We start from the raw sequence: 20,482 nt of genomic DNA, 5'->3' as shown, positions 1-20,482 counted from the left end.
AATTTCATATTTTTCTTATCCATACCAAAACAACCTCATGATAGGTATTAAGTATCTACTACAAAATTATCTTTTCTTTGATAAATTCTCCAGCTCTCATCATGCTTTTCTAGCTTCTATTTTTTCTTCTCGGGAACCCAAGTCCTTTTCCTTAGCAATGAAACATGCTCACTGGTGTGATGCTATGTCTGATGAAATTAAGGCCTTAGAGTTTAATCAAACTTAGATCGTGATGCCACTTCCACCAAGCAAGCATGCCATCAGATATAAATGGGTATATAAGATCAAATACAAGTATGACAGTAGTATTTGACGGTACAAAGCAAGGCTTGTTGCTAAAGGCTACACTCAAGTTGAAGGCCTAGATTACCATGAAACATTTGCTCCTATTGCCAAATTGGTCATAGTTCGTTGTCTTATTGCAATTGCAGTAGCAAAACAATGACATCTGTACTAGCTTGATGTCAATAACGCCTTTCTCCATGGTGATTTACATGAAAAAGTTTACATGCAACTGCCACTAGATTTTTCTCGAAAGGAGAAGAAAGGAGAACAGTTAGTTTATCGCCTTAACAAATTCTTCTATGGTCTTAAACAAGCCTCCCGTAACTGATTTTCCAAATTCTCTGCTGCACTACTTTATGCTGGTTTCACTCAATCAATTGTCGATTATTCACTCTTTATTCTCAAATCTAAGGGCAACATCACCATTGTTCTTGTTTATGCTGATGATATACTCATTACTGGCAGTGATCTTTCTTCCATTGCTTCCTCTAAATCTTTTCTTCAAGATTAATTTCAAATTAAAGATCTTGGCACACTTAAATACTTTCTCGATATTGAAGTTGCACGCTCCAGTAAAGGTATTTTTCTCTCTCAACAGAAATATGCCTTAGATATTCTTGTAGATGCAGCTGTTCTAGGTGCTAAACCAGCACACACCCGATGGAATAAAATTTAAAATTGTCACATGATGTTGGCAAACCTTTGCATGATCTTGGACCATACAAATGCTTAATAGGTCGTTTGATCTATCTCACAATCACTCGTCCAGATATTATTTTTATTGTCAATATTCTTAGTCAGTTTATGCAGGCACCATGCCAACCCCATATAGATGTTGCTCTTCGAGTCTTAAGACACCTCAAATCACGTCCTGGCTTTGGTATCATCATGCCTGCTTCGAACAACTTTTATCTTAGTATTTATTGTGATGCTGATTGGGCACTTGTTCTACTGCTCGCTGTTCTGTTACAGGTTATTACTACTTTTTTTTGGTAATAGTCATATCTTATGGTGCAAAAAGAAATAAAGTATTGTCTCTCACTCCACTGCTAAAGCTGAGTATCGATCAATGGTATCTACCACTTGTGAATTAGTTTGGCTCAAAACTCTACTCTCTGACTTAGCTATTCACCATCCTCAACCTATGTCTCTCTATTGTGACAACCAAGCACCAGTTCATATTGCTGCTAACCCCGTGTTTTATGAGTGGACAAAACACATCGAAATAAATTATCATGTCATTCAGAAAAAATACAAGAAGGCACAATCCAGACCAAGTCCCTTCGAAGTGACAACCAATATGCTGATATTTTTATCAAAGCTTTGGATCGTGATCATTTTTTTAATCTGGTATGCAAGTATTACTGATCTACATACACCAACTTGAGAGAGAGTATTACAGTTTAGAATCATGCACAATCTCACCTATTATAGGATATATGGTTGGATATCACAGCTGCCATATATTGCATTTACAATCTTGGTATGATATTACAATTGCTACATATTGCATGCACAATCTTGGTATAATATTTCAGATCAATCTCCAAAAATTATGGGATCTGATTATCATATTCAAAATTAGTATTTGAATCAAATTAGAGAATTTTGCTATTGTATTATGCTATATATGATCCCTAATATTTTTTCCATAATCATGAAATTTTATTGTTGTATTCTATTAAATCTGAGGCTCAACTTGCATAACATCAGTGCTATAAACAGAACAAGGCAATTCAAATCATATGTCCAATACTAATTTTTCAATTGATGCAATGATTAAATTCGCTATCGTACAATGGGATCTCAGCTTGTTTTGGACGTGCTACCTATATTATTTGGCCATCTATGTATATATATGCATGACATGGTTCACCACAACTGGTTAGTTGGGCATAGCATGCTTGTATGCAAATTTCCAGAACGACTATGGACTGATAACTATAGATTCTTGAGAAGAAGGAATAAAATGAAATAAAAGAAGGAAAAAGAATAGCTAAAATAGAAATTTAAGAGGTGAAGAGGGGATATTGTGAGAGCCACCACAAGAAAATCGGTAACCATAATTCTCAAAATATCAAAGATACGCTAACAGCTCGTACTAGCTCAGCATATGGAGTGTCGGTCCCCAAATCGCATAATAGTACTAAACTGGTATAGTACTGTATGGTATGCTTCATGCTATTTGGTTCAGTATGGTACGATATATCTTGTCAAAAAAACTAAAATTCTAAAATTAGAAGAAACTTGTCAGCGAATAACAGATATTTCAACCACCTTTTAACCCAGAAAACACTAGAATTTGGCTAAGGGCTATGAAATATCGATTTTAGATCTCAAAGAGACATTTCCTGGACAGTCCAAGATCACTGGGATCTAATATCTGCTTGAAAATTCACACCTTTCAAAGGTTGCTTATTCCATGTGCACTGCAGCAGGCTTCTACTATTGGGTCTGATGTATCTCTAAATATGTGCTACCTCAGACTCCCATTGTTGAGAAGAACTTTGCCCTCATAGTTTTCTTTCCATTCTTCTTTGGTACATAGTTTTCTTTCCATTCTTCATTTGAACTAAATATTCCTTTACTTGGCACCAAGGTTCGAGAAATTAACCGTATTGCAGTATGTATGTCCTTGTACTGCGGTCCCATACGAATAATGGGTCCATACAGGGCATATTATGGCATGTACCATGCTGGTATGTGACTTCTACTCCCCCATATTGTGACGCATCAAACCTTGCTAGAAACTAGGCTTAAGCATATGCGATCCGTGTGGTTGAGTTTAGATGGCTTGGATACAAATTGTACCACTAGGATTTTTTCACTTGACAGAATAGTGAAATGTAAGGTTGATGCAGACACTTTTAACTTAATTTTGCTTCTCTGTTTTTTTTTTTAATTCTATTGCATATATTGCAAGAATGATGAGGTTGTGTGGAAGGTGGGGCCTTTGTGAAGTTATACAACTAGTAGAGATTCTCTCATGCATGGCAGTCTTCTGGATGATGCTTGAGAGTTTTTGAAGTATCATCAACAAGACTATTTTTTGGTGCAAATGTTAAATTTTTGCTCTTCATGTTTGAAGGAGTAATAACTATGCCGAGCTTTATGGATTGTGTTCCATGCTGTGCCTAAAACAATTCAAGTGACGATTGGTAGGATGCCATCACTCACTGTTTGGTCTTCATATTGATGCTCTATGGTTATTTTTTACACGATCACTCGACCGATTTACTTGATAAAGAGATGTCTTGGCTCTCTTTCTTTACATGGAGTTTCCGAACATCTTTGTTGAGACCATGGTATACCGTACTGGCTCAAACCGGATGGTACAGAACGTATCATAACATATCAATTCGGTACCGGTACACAGTATGAGTGGCATGCCGACGCTCAGTATATTAAAAAATTTGTACTATATTATACCGACACTATACTAATGTGGCACCGGTATAAAGTCCGGTACCAAAATAGCGTACTTTGATTGAGACTATATTTAGTGCTTCCACTATCTATAATCATTGTACTTACCTTTCTACTATAAATCACTTTTGTTCTAAAAAAAATGTTTGCGATCGTCCATCCTTTTCATTTGTAACATAGGTTTAATCTTAGAAACTTCGGTAGAAAATATTCATATTTAGAGATCATTATTTCATCTTTAAAACTAGATTTCGCTATTGAAGAATGAATCTATAACTTTTGAAGGTGCACTCTCAACTTTAAAAGAAGGTCTAAATGTCTTTCTAGCTTCATAAGAATAGGGGATTTATGGTTTATCTATGGTTTAGAGGCATTTGACGGAATGTTAATATGCAGCTTCTCACGATAATTAATTTTAGAAGAAGGAAGTTGACAAGAAGGGCAACATTCTTTGATATCACTATCACTTTTTCGAAATCTTCAAACTTGAGTTTGTCTTCTTGATTAGATTCTTTAATTCTGAATCCATTATTGTGCGAGATCCTCCCACTTTGATACCAAATATTATGGCAGGAGGGATTGTAAGGCCCCCAGATTCTTCAGCAGAAGAAGTAAAGATACAGAAGAAGGATAAAGAAGAGAGAAGAGGGATATAAGAGGAGCAATTACAAAATCCAGCATAATAAAATCAAGAGAATAGACTATATCAAAGTCATGTTGACGGCTTTTTTTTTCCATAAAAAAGTCATGTTTACAACTTTTAAAAGCTAAGGAAATAGACTTTCAATAATAATAACCATAGATAACTCTTAATTTGGACCCTGTATCTAAGGGGGACACATTGTGCCTAAAATTTTATATATTCCATTGTCAATAACTGGACCTCTCAATTAACCTTTGACCTACAAAATACTAGAACTTGGCCAAAATCCATCAATATCAATTCTAGATCTTGAAGAGACATTTACTACGAGTCTAGGATATTCACTAGAGTTCGATATTTATGCGAATAAGTTATGCCTTTTGGAAACATATTCCATCCATCCAGAATGCAGCAAACTTTGTACATGATAAATCTTTAAACCTGTGCCACATGAACTTAGCTCGCAACATATGTCCCTTAACCCCCACTCTCTCTCTCTCTCAAAAAAAAAAAAAGAAAAAAAAAAGAGAGGATATTGATGATATTGGGAGAGGACCACCCCCATGTATAGTCCATAATTTATGAGCCTCTTTCTCCTCATTGTCTTTCTGAAATACCCTGCTGCTTTTCTTAGCGATGCTGCATTATTATAGCATATTATCTTACTCAAAACCATTATGGCTATAAACAAAAACCATGGATACTGTTACAATGTTATCAAATTTGGCTAAATTTTTAAATAATCTTTCTTTTTCTAATTATTGTATTACTACATTATATCACTTATACTAGGTTTTACAGCAGATACAAGCTTGCAGAAGCAAAATAGTCACATGATGAATTCTATATTATAGTAATATTTCTCTGTATTTAACAATAATACCTTGGATATATCTTGAGAACACTAATATTGGAGAATAATATTTTCTGATAATGTCCTTATAAACTGTGGTAGTGTTCTCACCCCCAAGAATATAATGATTCTGTTCAGTAACAGCCATCATGAGTCATGACTACAAGTATATGGACATTCAGGCCACAGCATTTTTAAATGGGCTGCCTTCTGTAGACTCTTATATACCTTGCAATCATTATAGTAAGAGGTTCTTGTAAAAGGGAAAAAAAGAATCATAATAACAACGAACAACTATTTAACCTGATCTGCACCAGATTAGACTAAATCAAGCCAGCACATCATGATGATCATGATGTTTCTATTTTCTCGGGTTATCAATCATCATACACGAGATACTTGTAACGATCGTGGGGACAAGAAGCAACAATTATTGCCTCTTCATTCCAACACAAACATCCAATGCTTACATACCCTTGCATACTGGTACACATGATAATACATACCAATTCTGATACAGCATACCCTGAAGAAATTGAACTGGGGAAACTCTTATACACTAAGACACAGGGCAGAGCCTACAAACACAAATACCATGCTGAAGTCTGCGAGCTGCAAACTGATCTGGCGAGCTAATGGCGAATGCAATTACATCTGAACAAATGCATATTGCTACAAGGCAACTGCAGGCAGGCAGTAGTTGCTTCTTGTGCCTTATTGGAGTCTAGAATTCCAATGACAGAGAATACACTTATGCAGCCAAAAACAGCTTTGAATGGGTCCACGAGTTGTGGACAGAAAACAATCACAGTTGTTCCTGGAGGAAGCCATTGTTGTTGAGGTATGATATTACTTGCTCAGCCATGGCTACTGGAGGAGGACACTCCCCATCTTTCGGTTCTATCACTATCTGAAAAGAAGATACTATAATTTCAATGCTACCTACATCAATAGATATGCTATGATGGTGCAACAATGGCAAATATATTTATCATACTGAATAAGAATGTGCACAGGGATATTTGACACATGCATCCAAAAAAGATCTTTTACATTCTGACTAGTGTAGGGCACATGCTATGTACATGAGAGGACACAGAGACACATAGATGGCCATAATAAACCAACATCCATTGTTAGCTAGCGAAAAGCACAGATTTCTGTGATCCCTGTTATGATTATACATTTATCCTATTATATCATATGATTGTGGATTTATCCTATTATATGTAATTTGATAAACAGACCTATTTTTGGATGGTTCACTTCTTTCGTTTGTCTTCCTTTACCAGCAATAAATTAACTTAAGAGGGGTGCATTAAATGTATCGATCGAGGTGTTGAGAGAAGAGACAAGAGTCAGTTGTCCATGCCAAGAAAAATGGAATATGCAGTGAAAAAAGAGGGATCTGAAGATGGACTGATAGTTTCAAAGGATGAAAGAGAAGAATGATTGGACCAGTGTAGAAAATGAAAAGAAAAGGCAAACACATACAAATGATATAGAAATTAAATGAAATACAAATACTTGAGGTTGAAGTGGCAAGGGGAAGTTCATTTGAAACCATCTTCAGGTTGAAGATACCAATGCCTGCAGATCCATCTTAAGAAACTAATGGACAAGTCACCCTGTCAAACTCCCGATACATCTGTTGACCATAAGTAAATTTCCTAATATATACTCAATTGACTATCCTTTCCCAATGATCAACTATCAAATACACTTTAGTATCTCCAAACTATCATAATAAAAGCATCTCCTTAGTAATTAATTTATTCACCCAACACTGAATTTTTTGCAAGCATGCAGAAGGAAAATGGCTAGAGCAAGATGAACAAAGAGTTGAAATATTTTATCCTGCATTCTGTTTGTTAGATACCATCGTCGTGGCACTTATGGCAGTTAAGTAATTGTTAGCCACACACACACACACACACACACACACATGTACATATAATGACCACAGAAAATTCTCCTTTCGATCATAAAAGTTCATGACTCACCTCACAATCCCAGGGTGGCTCGTATGGATCATCTATCCCAGTAAAACCTGCAGTTTCACAAAATAAACTTTAAACATCACTACATACAGGGAAAAATAGGCTGTTTTTTTGGAGCCATGTTTGCCATGTTTCTATGAGAAAATGAAGAGAATATACCAGTTATCAGGCATCACCTACAAGACCTCAGATCAATAACCTAACCAATTTATAGTGCATACCTTTGATCTTTCCTGCACGTGCAAGTTTGTACAGGCCTTTTGGATCCCTTGCTTCACAAACTTCTAGAGGAATATTCATGAATACCTGAATAACTTATGCTTGTCCATAAGGCATTCATGATGGCAGGAATCAAATATTGAGGAGGTGAAAAAAATATTTTAATAGAAGTATTTACCTCAATAAATGTAGAATCTGGCAGTAGAGCACGGCAGGCATCACGATCTCTTCTGTATGGAGATATCAAGCTAGCTATGCATATAATACCAGCATCTGCAAAGAGCTTTGCTACTTCACCTATAAAAAGATTGCAAGGAAACTTAGAAATGATTGGTACAAAATAATATTTCTGTATCAACCTCTCAAAATTTAACTGTGCACTGCTCATATAGAAAGAATGCTGAATATTTAAGAAACACAACTGGAGAAGAAATCCTAGAAGTAGATCATAAAAACTGGTTAGCAACTGGATGAAAACTTAAATTTGCAAAACACTTTTTGACTTAGACTAAAAATTGTGTTTGTTAACAGCAAGAAATAACATAAAAAATTTCCAAAAGAACTTACCAACTCTGCGTATATTTTCTGCACGGTCTTCTGCTTTGAAACTAAGATCTCGGTTTAACCCATGTCTAAGATTGTCACCATCAAGGACATATGCCAGGTATCCTCTGCTGTGCAACTCTCGACTCAGTGCACATGCCATCGTGCTTTTGCCTGAAGTACGAATGCATGATTAAATACAAGAGAAATTGGAAAAGGATTTTTTTTTGCAGCTAAGACAATTTAATTACATACATATATATATTTACTACTGCAAAAGACAAGCAGAACAGGCTTAAGATAACTGACAATTGTGCAGGCTGTATACAATGATACCCATTCACAGACACTTGATTAAGAAAATTGGAACAACTAGGAATCACCATTACATGTCCTTCTGGACATGATCCAGTAAGCAACATCTAACTTGCAAACTGATTATTATTTTTCAAAAGAAAATAATGGGTTCCTGAAAAACTAATTGTAATTGAGTTACGTTTTTGTATTCAACCACATCCAAGTGCAAAATATCCCAGACATTTGAAAAATGGTTTGTGGTACTCTGAGACTCTTGACTTTACAGAATCAATGGCCTCTTAGATCCCACCTATGGCTCCCATGTTTGCCTGCTCTTGCAGCTGAATCAAAAGTTTAAGATATACTTCCTACACATGTACAGAATCATGTGGATAGGGTAGCAAGGAATTTAAGCACCTCTCATATAACGTACATCTAACCAGAAGAAGAGTCACATGAAGAAAGAAACAAAGGTCAAGAAGCAATCATGTTTCATAAATTAACAAAAATATACTAGTCTACACCACTTGTGTCATAATCAGTGATGGAAAAGCATTTTTTTTTTATTTCCGTTTCTCTTATTGTATAGGTCCTTCAAATTTCTAATCTACGAGAATTCATAAAATGGATCGCACTTATTCAGAAAAGGCTTGACAGTTAAATGATTATCTTTTAGCCATGTACAACCAATTGAATTTCGAAACATTTGACACAAGGATCAGCATGATAGTATTGAAGGTTCCTAGGGTACACTGATATTGATAATGTAAGCAAAAGCACGCAGGTAGTACTTTCTAAATCAAGGTTTGTGCAAGATCTTCATTTTCAATGCTATGCGCTTGAAGGGTACATTATGCATGAAATTTTGTGGGAGGCATGGTCCAAACTTTGTCACAGCTAAATTAGGGATAATATGGATCTTACTAGCAAATGCAAAATGCGAAAGAACCTGACAGCATCGTAGGTAGGAGCATATGAATTAAGAAATGACCAAAGTAATTTTGTGGTAATGTCGTGCCCTAGCAGATAAAGTTTCACAATCTCCTCCTTTAGAAATGAGCAGCAGCAATTCTATTTTGTTGCAGTTTCCCATTTTCATCCTGATTTGCTTTCTTTGATGCTCACACTCATTGATAATATATCGAAGGTTTAAGATATGTACTCACAATACCATGTTAGATAATAAAGGTCCATATTTGCCAAGTACAAAATGCTGAACAAAAATGGATATGAAACAGAACTTCTAAATGTTTTATATTAAGGTTCCCTGCTGTGTAAAATGTGTCTGAAATATGAATGAACATATTAAAAATGTTTATTTATACATACTTCTGCACAAGAATCAACTTTACACAGTGTGTTAGAACCCTATTAAGAGAAAGAATAGAAGTAGTTGTCCTTTTATTCAATAGAAAAAAACAGATGTAAAAAATCATTTCCCATAAAAACATATAATAACTCGTGATCATCTTTTCTAAGGATAATTATGTCTACAACCGGTTATCTCATTTATGGAAATGCTAGTTGAAGTTAGTAGAAAAAAAACTTTCTTTGAAAAAAGAAAGAGAAAAGTTTAGTAGAAAAAGGCTTTCCTCCAGACCATGAATCAGCCTTTGGAGAGGGTTTGTTGGAAGTATTTTCTGATAGCTACACATCAGAACAAGTTTAGAAAAAAAACTTTATCTTCAAGGTCAAATGTAAACATATATCAACATACTGTTAGCCATTTTTACTTGTATATTAGCACACCTTGACTAGAATGATACAATTCAGTCAATACATGGCAGATACATGTAAGAACAACTGGTGTTTGGTAGATCAAACTTTCTAACACCACCAAGATTTTGTTTACTTAATACTGCCATTTTTTTGTGGTGAAGATGTTAACATGGTCCTGAAAATATCTTATATTGATGTTCACAAGCAACTTGATTACCTGTGAGGGTTCATGGAGTGTGACACTAAAATATTATTTAGTTTTAAGGTATGGCTTATCTTTGACTGTTTCTACCAAATCTAAAATTAGAATAAGTATTTTAAATTATTTTTTTAATGGAATTTAAGTGTTTGAATTCACAAAAAATATGTACTTTTTCGTGCTTTGAATGTGCAGCACTATTTTGTCTCAGGCATGAAAAGCGCATGCATGATATGAAGTAGTCCAAACTTTTTATTTAATTAAAAAAAATTGGCCTTATAGTAAATCAAGTCGAAAGATCATCAGCATCACTATCCTCATATTTGATGCAGTTAGTTGTTCTTTCTGATGGGTTTGTACTACTAGGCACAAATAATAGGTAACTAGGATATAGTTCAATTAAGGAGTATCTGCCTTCGGAAAGTAACGATGTATGGCGAGTTTCTAGTTTATCTATGATGATTTTTCTTTTTACTAAGTTTCTAGTTTATTTGTGATGACATTTTTTTTTTAACTTCTAAAGGTGAATAATGTCATCAATTGTTATATTAACTCAGAATCACGTCGAAATGACAATAACAGATATAAACCCTGTTAGAAGAGACAATCTTTGCGTGAACATGAAAATAGATAGTAAAAATGTAGTAAATAGTTCGCGCATTTGAATGCAATAAGATCTGCGCAAACTGAAAATAAAACTAAGCAAACAACTTATAAGAAATCAACATGCCTGAAAAGCTTACAGCTAAGAAGCAAACCAAACTCCGATATAGCCTTAGTTAAGTTAAGCTAGGTAGCCAAATCGGATCTCAAAGAGAGTAAGCATCCAAATAACTGATTTAAAATATTTGAATAATTACATGTATTTTAATGGATATAAAAGTTATTAATTTAAAAAGAAAAAAAAAACTACATGCAAAATATTCAGATCTAAGGTGCATCATAGCCAGAGACAGTATGCATAGAAACAAGAAGACAGCAACAGTGAAAATTTAACTGAAGCTCATAAAAGAAGCAAGAGGCAACTAAGAAAGTTTCAAACCTGAACCACTAAGACCTGTGATCCATATGACACATCCCTTCTGCTTGAGCAACTTCTGCCTTTCAAGCTTCCCAACTGGACATTCATGCCATAAGATGTTTGTCGAATTCCCAACAGTTGACATCACAAGGTTCTTTTTCCCTAGATTCATCAAGAACAAAAACCAGGTAAGAGATATGCCGCAGAGGCTAAGTCATAAGAGATTTGAAATTTGATGTGAAGCACAAACTGGTCAAGATTCCAAGAAAAGTGGTCAAGGTTCTAAAAAGAATCGAACAACATGTAATTTTTCTACTTCCACACATCATTAACTTTACATTATCCGCTACAAACTTCATGAGGGCAATGAGTATCATTTCTTTAATTCTCTTCACCTTTATCTTCCCTTCTGTCCCATACCATTCTCTGTGCCAAGGTCCCACGAGCCCATAAAAAGGGTCCCAAACCCACACATGAGGTAAAAAGACATTCAAGAGCCTCCCATACCAGCCTAAGGGGAGTCATCAAACGAGGAAAAGATCCATCAACTCGTACAGTAAGATAATGAACCTGATGGTCACATCCACCAAACCTCCAAGAACGAATCTTTCATCATCCCCATCCCAATTTAAACATAAAATTCGACAAATTAAACCAACTGCAGCACTTCTCGAAATCACAAAAAGGATGAGAAAGACCGGAAGTTGACACAATTTGAGAATTCCTTGGAATATTCAAGAACCAATCTTTCAACATTCACAGCGCAATTTAGACGTAAAACCGACAAAATTTAAGCAAATGGAGCACTACCACCAGTAAGCAAAAGCACAAATGGGAGAACTCCTCGAAAAAATCCGCAAACTATTAGCAGTCCTTGGAAGGAAACGGAATCAAGGTACCCAAAACGGAGCCATTGGAGGCTTCGGCGGAGTGCAGATCGACGGTCTCGGTCGTCTCTTTGCCCGGAGACACGGCGAGGATCGGGGGGAGGAGGCAGGGCCGGGCGGCCACCAGCCCAATGCTCCGCCGGAACCGGCCGGCAGGGTCCAGGTGGGGTGAGAGCCCCAGCATGGGCGGCGGCCGGAGGGCGGTCGGAACGGCGAGCGAGAACATCTCCTCACGGGGTCGCCGGCGGGCGCGGGGAGGGAAACGGCGCGCGTTCGCTGCGGTCCACGGCGGCTATAAATGGGAGCGAGGCGGAGCGCAGGCGTAGCATCGAGAATTCTGCGACCGAATTCTGCGGATTTCCTCCCGATTTTTTTATGCGTAAGCTTTCTCGGTTTGGTTCTTTTTCTTTAAAAAAAATTTAAAAAATAATTCATTAACGGTTCCAAGGAGGGGCGAGGACATCAAGATCTGGAGGGGGGCAGATTTATAGAGAAAATAGAAATGGTTGGTTGGTAGCTCGCACAGAGACACAGAGAGAGAGAGAGAGAGAGAGAAGTAGCGGTGAAGTGGTAGGTGTAACGTGTGGCTGTTGATTTACACATCAGGAAACCGTACACGGAAAATTTTTTAAAAAAAGGATGTGACATCTTAGAAGATCCAGATATATACGAGTCATGCGGCAGGAGGAAGATATTTATCTTCTTTGATTAAATACAAAAATAAATATTAAATGCTGGAAAACGGCACTAAATGCGCACGATGTCAGGTGGTTGGTCTGCTAAGGGATTATTTTCATCTTGTCTCATCTTCAAAAATAAAAAATAATTTTTTATATTATTTTAAATTTTTTAAAAAAAATATGTTTAGTTTGATAGCTAATTATTTTTAAATATAAAAATGATAATTCAGACTGCAACATTAGATGTTACCATCATGATGATGATGGTAATGGCAATGGACAGAGAATTTTAGTGCTATGGCAACGGGCAATAGTGATAGCAAGAATATTAATAATATAGTGAGTTGGGGTCAATACTAATTATAGCAGTGATGGTGAAATATCAATAATATATTTGTGGCAATAATAATGATAGATTTGGAGGCAATATTAATTATCGAAATGATGGTGATAATGGCAAAATCAACTGTAGATAATAATGATGAAAATGATGGCAATCATGAAGATTAGTAAAAAATATGAGTTTTTTATTTTTAAACAGTAAAAATAAAAATATTTTATTTTTATTCTTTTTAAATAAAATATAATTAAAAAATAAAAATAATGGTATCAAGCATTTTTCACTATTTCTACAATTTTATTTTAAAAACAAAAAATAAAAATGATGTGAAATAAGTTGGTTTTTTTATGTAGTTATAACTTTGTGTAAAAGAGAAAGGGAGAATGAAACTATGGTAAATGTTATAACTTATTGCTGGTGATAAAGCCTGAAAAGAACTAAGGGGGACAAAGGGTCCCCCGGGTCTCATTCGCACTTCCTATTTTTGTCGTTCTTCGGTTTACAAAAAAATATGATATTTAAAAAAATAATTTTAGTATGTTTGGTTGGTTATGGAAAAATAGCACATCTAAAGTAGCTTACGTTTGATTGAAAAAGTTATATAAATATCTATTATATTTTTAATAAAAAAATATTTTAGACATGAATTTTGTTGGTTTATGAATATTTTTGGAGAAAAAAAATTCAATCCTCAACACGTAGAAAAGTAGCTATCTCATGTTCTCATAATTTTTTTCATACAATATAAAAATTTTATTTTTATAAAAATAATATTTTTTATTTTTTAAAAAACTCTAACTAAATAAAAAAATATTTTATTGTTTTTTATTAATTATTATTATTTTTCCCTGCGAACCGAAGGATTCACATGTACTTAAAGTCATGACATGAAATAAGGCATTGGCTTCTAGTGCTCGCCAAACGACAGGAGGTCTGGTGGAAAGAAACCCGACACACCGCGTGGATGGACGCCTTGTAGATGCTATAGTGAAAAAGAGGACCTCTAACAGATATATTTGCCGCGGGCGTGGCTTTTCTTACAAAGTTTGTCATTAAGCTACCAATCAAAATTAAGCTCGTGAAACACTTTTGTCTCTCTATCCATTCAAAATTTATTTCATACTCAATCCTAGATAGTTGTTTTAATTATATTATGACTCAACCTATGTCATAGAGGGAGTTGCGCAAGTTGTCTATATTTCATTGGACACCTTAATACTACTGCTAATTGTACTACTTTATAATACTAGCTAGCACATTAACCTCCAATTATGATCTGTGCAACTTGGTAAATGTAGCATCTTTGTGCAAAAGCTACATAATTATGCTTTTTTGGTGGCCCATCCTTCTAATTTAGTTTTGCCCATCAACCTTCATGGACTATGCACATAATTTGGTGGGAAGACGTGGGGATGGTTATAAAAAAGTTGCACGCTTCTATATTGCACTTGGTTGGTCATAGTAACAAGTCCAGCCATACAAATGGAATGGGAGACTAGCAATTTTATGTTTTCATAGGTGACATATGCATATTAACCTTCATGGATGATCTATACGAATCGATAGAGCAAGTTGGCTAGTTTCTAGGGCATTTTTTTCTGCTATCATATTTGAAAGTTGCGAAAAATTATGATCTGTGAAAGCTAACAAGCATTGTTGGCATGTAAAGCACACAATAAATAGTACAAATTTATGCAATGCAATGCATGTAATTGTGGAATTCCTGTTTTGATTGCATGTCTAAATTTATTTCTCTAACTACACAACTGCTATAGAAAATGATTTTTATATAAATATGTTTAGACTGCTATAAAATTGCGCAGATTTTCTATTCAAGATAATGAAAATAGTTAATTTAGTTTGTTGCGCAGTCAAAACAAGTCTAGTACGTAACTTCAACATAAAGTTGCAGGTTATTTATTAAACAACTAAGTCTGACCATGAAGGTTAATGTGCACAGCTGATGTAGAAAGGTACACAATAAATATTATTATTATTGTATTTTAAAAACTCCTCTTTTGATTGCATAGCTAGATTTGTTTTTTAATTGTATCTTTTCTGTGTAAATGAGTGTAAATCCTATTATGATGTATGCATATTAACTTTTATAGATAATATGTGCAACAAATAGAAGGAGGTGCATATCCTTTACATGAAAGTTGTATGCCTAGACTTGTTTGACTGAATATTTTTATTGTGCATCTTAATACTGTTTATCATATATTTTGTAAACATTCATGGAGGACCTATAGAAAGGTGTATCTATTTATCATATATTTATCATAACAAGAGTTATGCAAATTTGACCTATATAATTTTAATTTGACTAGCTAGTTATAAAATCACTTGAGATGTAAAGGATAGGTGATTGTGCTAAACAAACACTATTTTTTTAGCATCCACAAACATGCATTTTCGCTTATGTTTGCTATGCTATTTCTGTTCAATTATTTACAATGTTTTTTTTTCTCGATAGGACTTCCTTAAGGGCTCGTTTGGTTCGCGGAAAAAGAAGAAGGAAAAGTGTGGTCAACGGAAAAGTAATGAGATGCCTCTTGTTTGGTTGGAGTTTTTAAAGGAGAGAGACGTGAAAGTTGTATACCCATGGGAATATGATTCCCACATTTCATGGGAAAAGAGGCGGGAATCACTTTATTTTTGCTTTTCTCAAAAAGACCATTCAGCATTAAACAAGCATTAAAGAGGTATTAAAGACCTAATTTTATTAAGGGCATAATAGGAATTATACATAACTTTTCCAAGAAAGTGGATGGCCAACCAAACATAAGCACTTTGGAAATTTGTTACTTTCCTATGGTCAATCAAACATGCCAAAAGTATTTTCCTAGGCATCCTCTTCCTGAAAATTTGTTTCCCAGGAATCATATTCCTACAAAGGAAAATGTTTTCCGCGAACCAAACGAGCCCTAAATGGAATAATAAAGTATAAGATATAAGAGGTTGCATGATATGAACCAAATGAAGCAAGCCAAAATTTTCAGTTCCTCTCAAAAATAAAACCCTTTGTCATGAAGGGATCTTAGTAAAACCTTGGCTTTTGTATTTTCATTTATCTCTAAGAAGACTAGTGAGTAAAAAGGACTTTCCAAAAAAAAAATGCAAAACTTTTCTTTTAACTTGTTCCTATTTAAGTCAAGCTTACTATGGTAGGGACATAAAAGCAAGTATATGATGAAATGTTTGCAATATCACCTATCAAAGTTCTATATGGCTTAAAACTAAAATAACTCAAATTCCTACTTTGTAAATAATGATAGTAATCTATGTACCATTGAGGTCAGGAGTAGCTGTAATCCAAGATTAAGTAAACAAATAGTCAATATTATCAGGATCATCTATTTTGTTTTACAAAACGCATGAGTACAGTTTGTTAATTAGCCATTATTCTCCAGTAGCTTCTAACTGATAGGAAATGAATCAACCAGAAAATTTTAGATTTGATGCATGTAACAAGGGCAAGATGGCAATTGGGCTAATTAAATAAATAATTGGCTTGGTAAAAAGGATTTAGACTTGTAAAACTCTGGAAAATTTTAGCTTCGATACCATCTTAATTAACCAGATGATGTAAAAAATCAAGTAGATATCCATGGATCAAGTAAAAGTCGGCATAACACAATGAGTTTTGAAAAGAAATTTATTTAAGATATTTCCCAAGGAACCACCTGGGAGAAGAAGATGATAGCAAATTCACTCACCTGACCACATAAAGGACAGCCCTAAGGGACTGGCTGACTTTTTTTTAAAAAAAAACCCTAGGATCCTTGGTGTTAAGAGCTTATAATTAATAACTAGCCAATCAAAAACTTTTTTAACTTTAACAGGTACAAGACTTGCATACAAATGGAGATATTTACCACCAGAACTATAAAAGAAATAGAAACTAAAACCTTCTCAAACCAAAAGTTATGACACCTCCCATAAAAAAACACATGCATACATTGTGCATGCAGAGGAGGAAAAATCCTTTCTTTTTTATTTTAACTTAGAGGGGATCCTAACCATCCATCAAATACTCTCTTATATGTATTCCAACATTGTTTGTGTCAAGTTTTCACTGCATAAAGGCACAGGGTATCTGAGTAGGAAAAAACCTAAGCAGGTGTCCTTGTTTGCTAAAAGAAAAATACTTTCTTGATAATCTTTGCTGATTGTGGGGCACCAACATAGTTGCTCTGCCTGCTCCTGCATACAAGTCTGTTTCACCTACTGATCAAAGATATATGGAAACCAAAACACTAGATGGAGCACTGAACTTATAAAGAATGCCAATTGGACCCACTCACACTCTAGTTGCACTAGTGATTAGGTGCATATGGTCAATTAGCTAGATAGAGAAGTGTGATCTAAATTAAGCTTGGTCTGCACAACTTACCTAAAACTTAATTCACACTTAGCCCAACATCTTTATAGCCTAAGATGGTTCAGATATGAAATAAGTTAAACTAGGGTAGAATTTTGGCGAGTCAATTAAAAATTGTGTACATGTAGTTTTATCCCGATATCTGCCGACATACGTGCACTTTAGCCTAATGTTTCCTCCCACCATGCTAATTAAGATCTTTAGCTAGCGAATTGACCATCTAAGAATAGTTTTACTTATAACATAAAATGCCTAATGTCGGCGTAACATTTTTGTGGCTTGTGTGCAATAGCTAGTGCCTCTAATCCCTTTATTATTCCTATAAAAACAAGCTGAACATGGAAGAAGAGGAGCTCCCTTGGTTGGTGCCTCTGTTGTCCGCATCCTTACTATGATAATGCCAATTTCCATCGCCTCTGCGTCAACCTTGGTCCACCAGTCTGCTACCTAATTAATAAAATAAATACACCCCTCTTGCTTCCATATCATTGCTTTATTTACTATGAAAAAATACTGTGACCTCCTTGTAAGTGGAGTGTCTGCTGCTGAGAGTGCTATAAAAAATATGGGATAACAAAAAAAAGGGCCCGGGCTCTGATGGGTTTTATAAAGCTTTTTGGTCAATCATTAAAACTGACAATATGGGCTACAGTGGAGTAGGTTTTCATTTCAAGGCCTATGTTAGGAGATTGGAAGCAAACCTACGTAGTCCTAGTCCCTAGTAAACCAATGACCAAGAACCAAAAGATTACAGAGCAATTAGTTTGTGCAATGTTCTTTACAAAGTGGTGGCCAAGATGGTGGTTGATAGGATGAAAAATTTTTATGCCTATGTTGGGGTCCTCAGAGCAAGGTGCTTTTATGGTTGGGAAATTGATTAATGACAACATTTTTGTTGCCTAGGAGGTTATGCTCTGATGACGATAAAGGCTGACATGGAAAGGGCCTATGACAGAATGAATTGGTTGTTTTTATTAGATATCTTGAGGCACGTTGGGTTCCATGTGTCTTCAATCCATCTTTTTCAGTGTTTGGTAATGGTTCTCCTCTACCCCGGGTCTTCGATAAGGTTGCCCTCTTTCTCCATTCTCATTTGTTCGATGGGCTGAGACGCTACCAAGATCATTGCATCAAGCAATCCTTTAGGGTGGATTGAAAGCTTATGAACCGGGTAGAGATGGGATCCGGCTTTCGCATCGAATATTTGCAGATGATCTTCTCTTGACTGTTAGGGCTACTGTTCAAAATGCTAGGACTCTGTTGAGAAATGTGATTGGCTATTGTCAACAGTCGGGACAACATGTGAATGTCGAAAAGTCACTGATATTATTTAGCGCAAGACAAATCAGGTGTTGCAAAATAGAATTACATCCATTTTGCATGTGGCTTTTCAAGGACTTCTACCTATCTTGGTACACTGGTGGCTGGAAAGAGCCTCAAAGCTGAGGAATTCAACTACCTTATTGACAAATTAAATGGTAAGCTGAATGGTCTGAAGTGGCAGCACTTATCTTAGGCAGGTAGATTGGTTCTGCTTTTAAATTAGTTTGATCCTTTGTTCCGGTTTATGTATTAACTAGTTGTGTGCTTCCTTTAGCTCTAATTGATAAAATCCAAAGGATATTTAAATCTTGCTTCTGGGCTCATAATTTGGGCACTTGGGAGGATTTGTGTAGACCTAAATATTTGGTGGCCTTGGACTCAGGGTGAGACGATTGGCCTTTCTTGCCCGTTCTCCGTATAATTTGGTGCTTAATCCTGAGATGTTGTGGGCTAAACTGGTTGCCTCAAAATATGGCTTTAAGGGGCCCAAGGAAGCTCACCATAATACTGGGAGGAATTCTTTCAGAATTTGGTAGGCTATCTCGGGTGCCTTTTCGGTGCTGCACTTTCATTTCAATGGCTTGTTGGTGATGGATCAAAAGTTGACATTGTGAATGATGCTTGGCTGGGATCTACTCCTTTGAATCGATGGCCTATTCCTACGAACACATCAATCTCCTTTAGGTGGAGCAATTGCGTTGGGTCGGGTCAAATACGGATCAGGTCGGATGTAGATCGGGTCCAAATTTCATCAATCCAAACCCAACCTATTTATTAAATAGATTAAAATTTTAGATCTGAATTCGATCTGTTTATTAAACAGGTAGCCTGACCCAACCCACATAACTCATTTATCAAACAGGTCAAGTTGGGTTAAACGGGTTAAACATATTTTTAATAGATTAAATGAATTTAAGCAGATTAAGCAGGTCGGGATAAATAGGTCAGAAATAGATTAAGCAGATTTTAAATAGGTTAAACAAATTTTAAATAGGTTATATGGGTTGAGTAAAGCTAATTATCAACCATGACATTCATCAACCCTCTGTGAAGGCATTTACAGCTATTTGGAAGATTAAAGTTGCCCTTAGGGTTTGTTTATTTTGGTGGAAGGTGGCTTGGGATAGTTTGTGATGCAGGTGCATGAATGTCATACAACTTGCATGCCATTTTCAGAGTATTAAATGGCCGAATTTAGAAAAGTTATTAACATAAAAGTTTCAGGTCTCTTTCTTTTCTTTCCAACAACCCTAAGAACATTAAAATCCAAGTTTTTGAATGAAAGTTATCTTCCTCCTTGCACAAGAAATTGTTCTTGTCTTTTCTCCCACTTCCATTGGATTGCAAATTGATCCAAGCGGTATCAAGTGGTATCAGAGCGAGGTTATCATCTCTTGACGTTTCGAGAGGAATCCTATCGCATTTCTCGTGGTGGTGTTGATGCAAGCTTCAACCAACCATGGCAAGCCGAGGCAACCAAAGTCGTTCTAGCGATGAAGAACCTCGTAGAGAGCGAGATCTTCGCGACATAGAGAATGATGAGTTGCGGCGGCAAGTCCAAAATCTTACCGAAAGGTTGGCTCGTTATGAGCAAAACCCGAGTGAAGAGGAGGGCGGCACCACTGAAGAAGATCGCAACACCTTCCGTGACCAAAGTTTACGT

General features: G+C 35.7%; 1 protein-coding gene across 1 annotated transcript; it reads right to left on the bottom strand.

Annotated features, from left to right (window-relative positions):
- Window positions 1–5,606: 5,606 nt before the first annotated feature.
- LOC103720754 (adenylyl-sulfate kinase 3-like) lies at window positions 5,607–12,558 on the bottom strand. Its single transcript, XM_008810619.4, has 7 exons — window positions 12,105–12,558; window positions 11,227–11,367; window positions 7,994–8,143; window positions 7,605–7,723; window positions 7,429–7,513; window positions 7,211–7,257; window positions 5,607–6,117 (listed from the first exon to the last, which is right to left on the bottom strand). The coding sequence occupies exons 1-7, from the start codon at window positions 12,316–12,318 to the stop codon at window positions 6,013–6,015; spliced, it is 861 nt and encodes a 286-aa protein (XP_008808841.2). The 5' UTR covers window positions 12,319–12,558; the 3' UTR covers window positions 5,607–6,012.
- Window positions 12,559–20,482: the final 7,924 nt, after the last annotated feature.

This window comes from Phoenix dactylifera, unplaced genomic scaffold, assembly GCF_009389715.1.
Source record: "Phoenix dactylifera cultivar Barhee BC4 unplaced genomic scaffold, palm_55x_up_171113_PBpolish2nd_filt_p 000898F, whole genome shotgun sequence".
Lineage (NCBI taxonomy): Eukaryota > Viridiplantae > Streptophyta > Magnoliopsida > Arecales > Arecaceae > Phoenix > Phoenix dactylifera.
This window is presented reverse-complemented; position numbering and strand designations above follow the sequence as displayed.

Excerpts from the sequence above, each read along its gene's own strand:
- LOC103720754 (XM_008810619.4), bottom strand. The coding sequence starts at position 12,318 with ATGTTCTCGCTCGCCGTTCCGACCGCCCTCCGGCCGCCGCCCATGCTG. Across the intron at positions 8,144-11,226 it reads CACAGGTCTTAGTGGTTCAG|GCAAAAGCACGATGGCATGT; the intron begins GTTTGAAACTTT and ends TTCGTACTTCAG. Across the intron at positions 7,514-7,604 it reads CAGATTCTACATTTATTGAG|GTATTCATGAATATTCCTCT; the intron begins GTAAATACTTCT and ends TAAGTTATTCAG.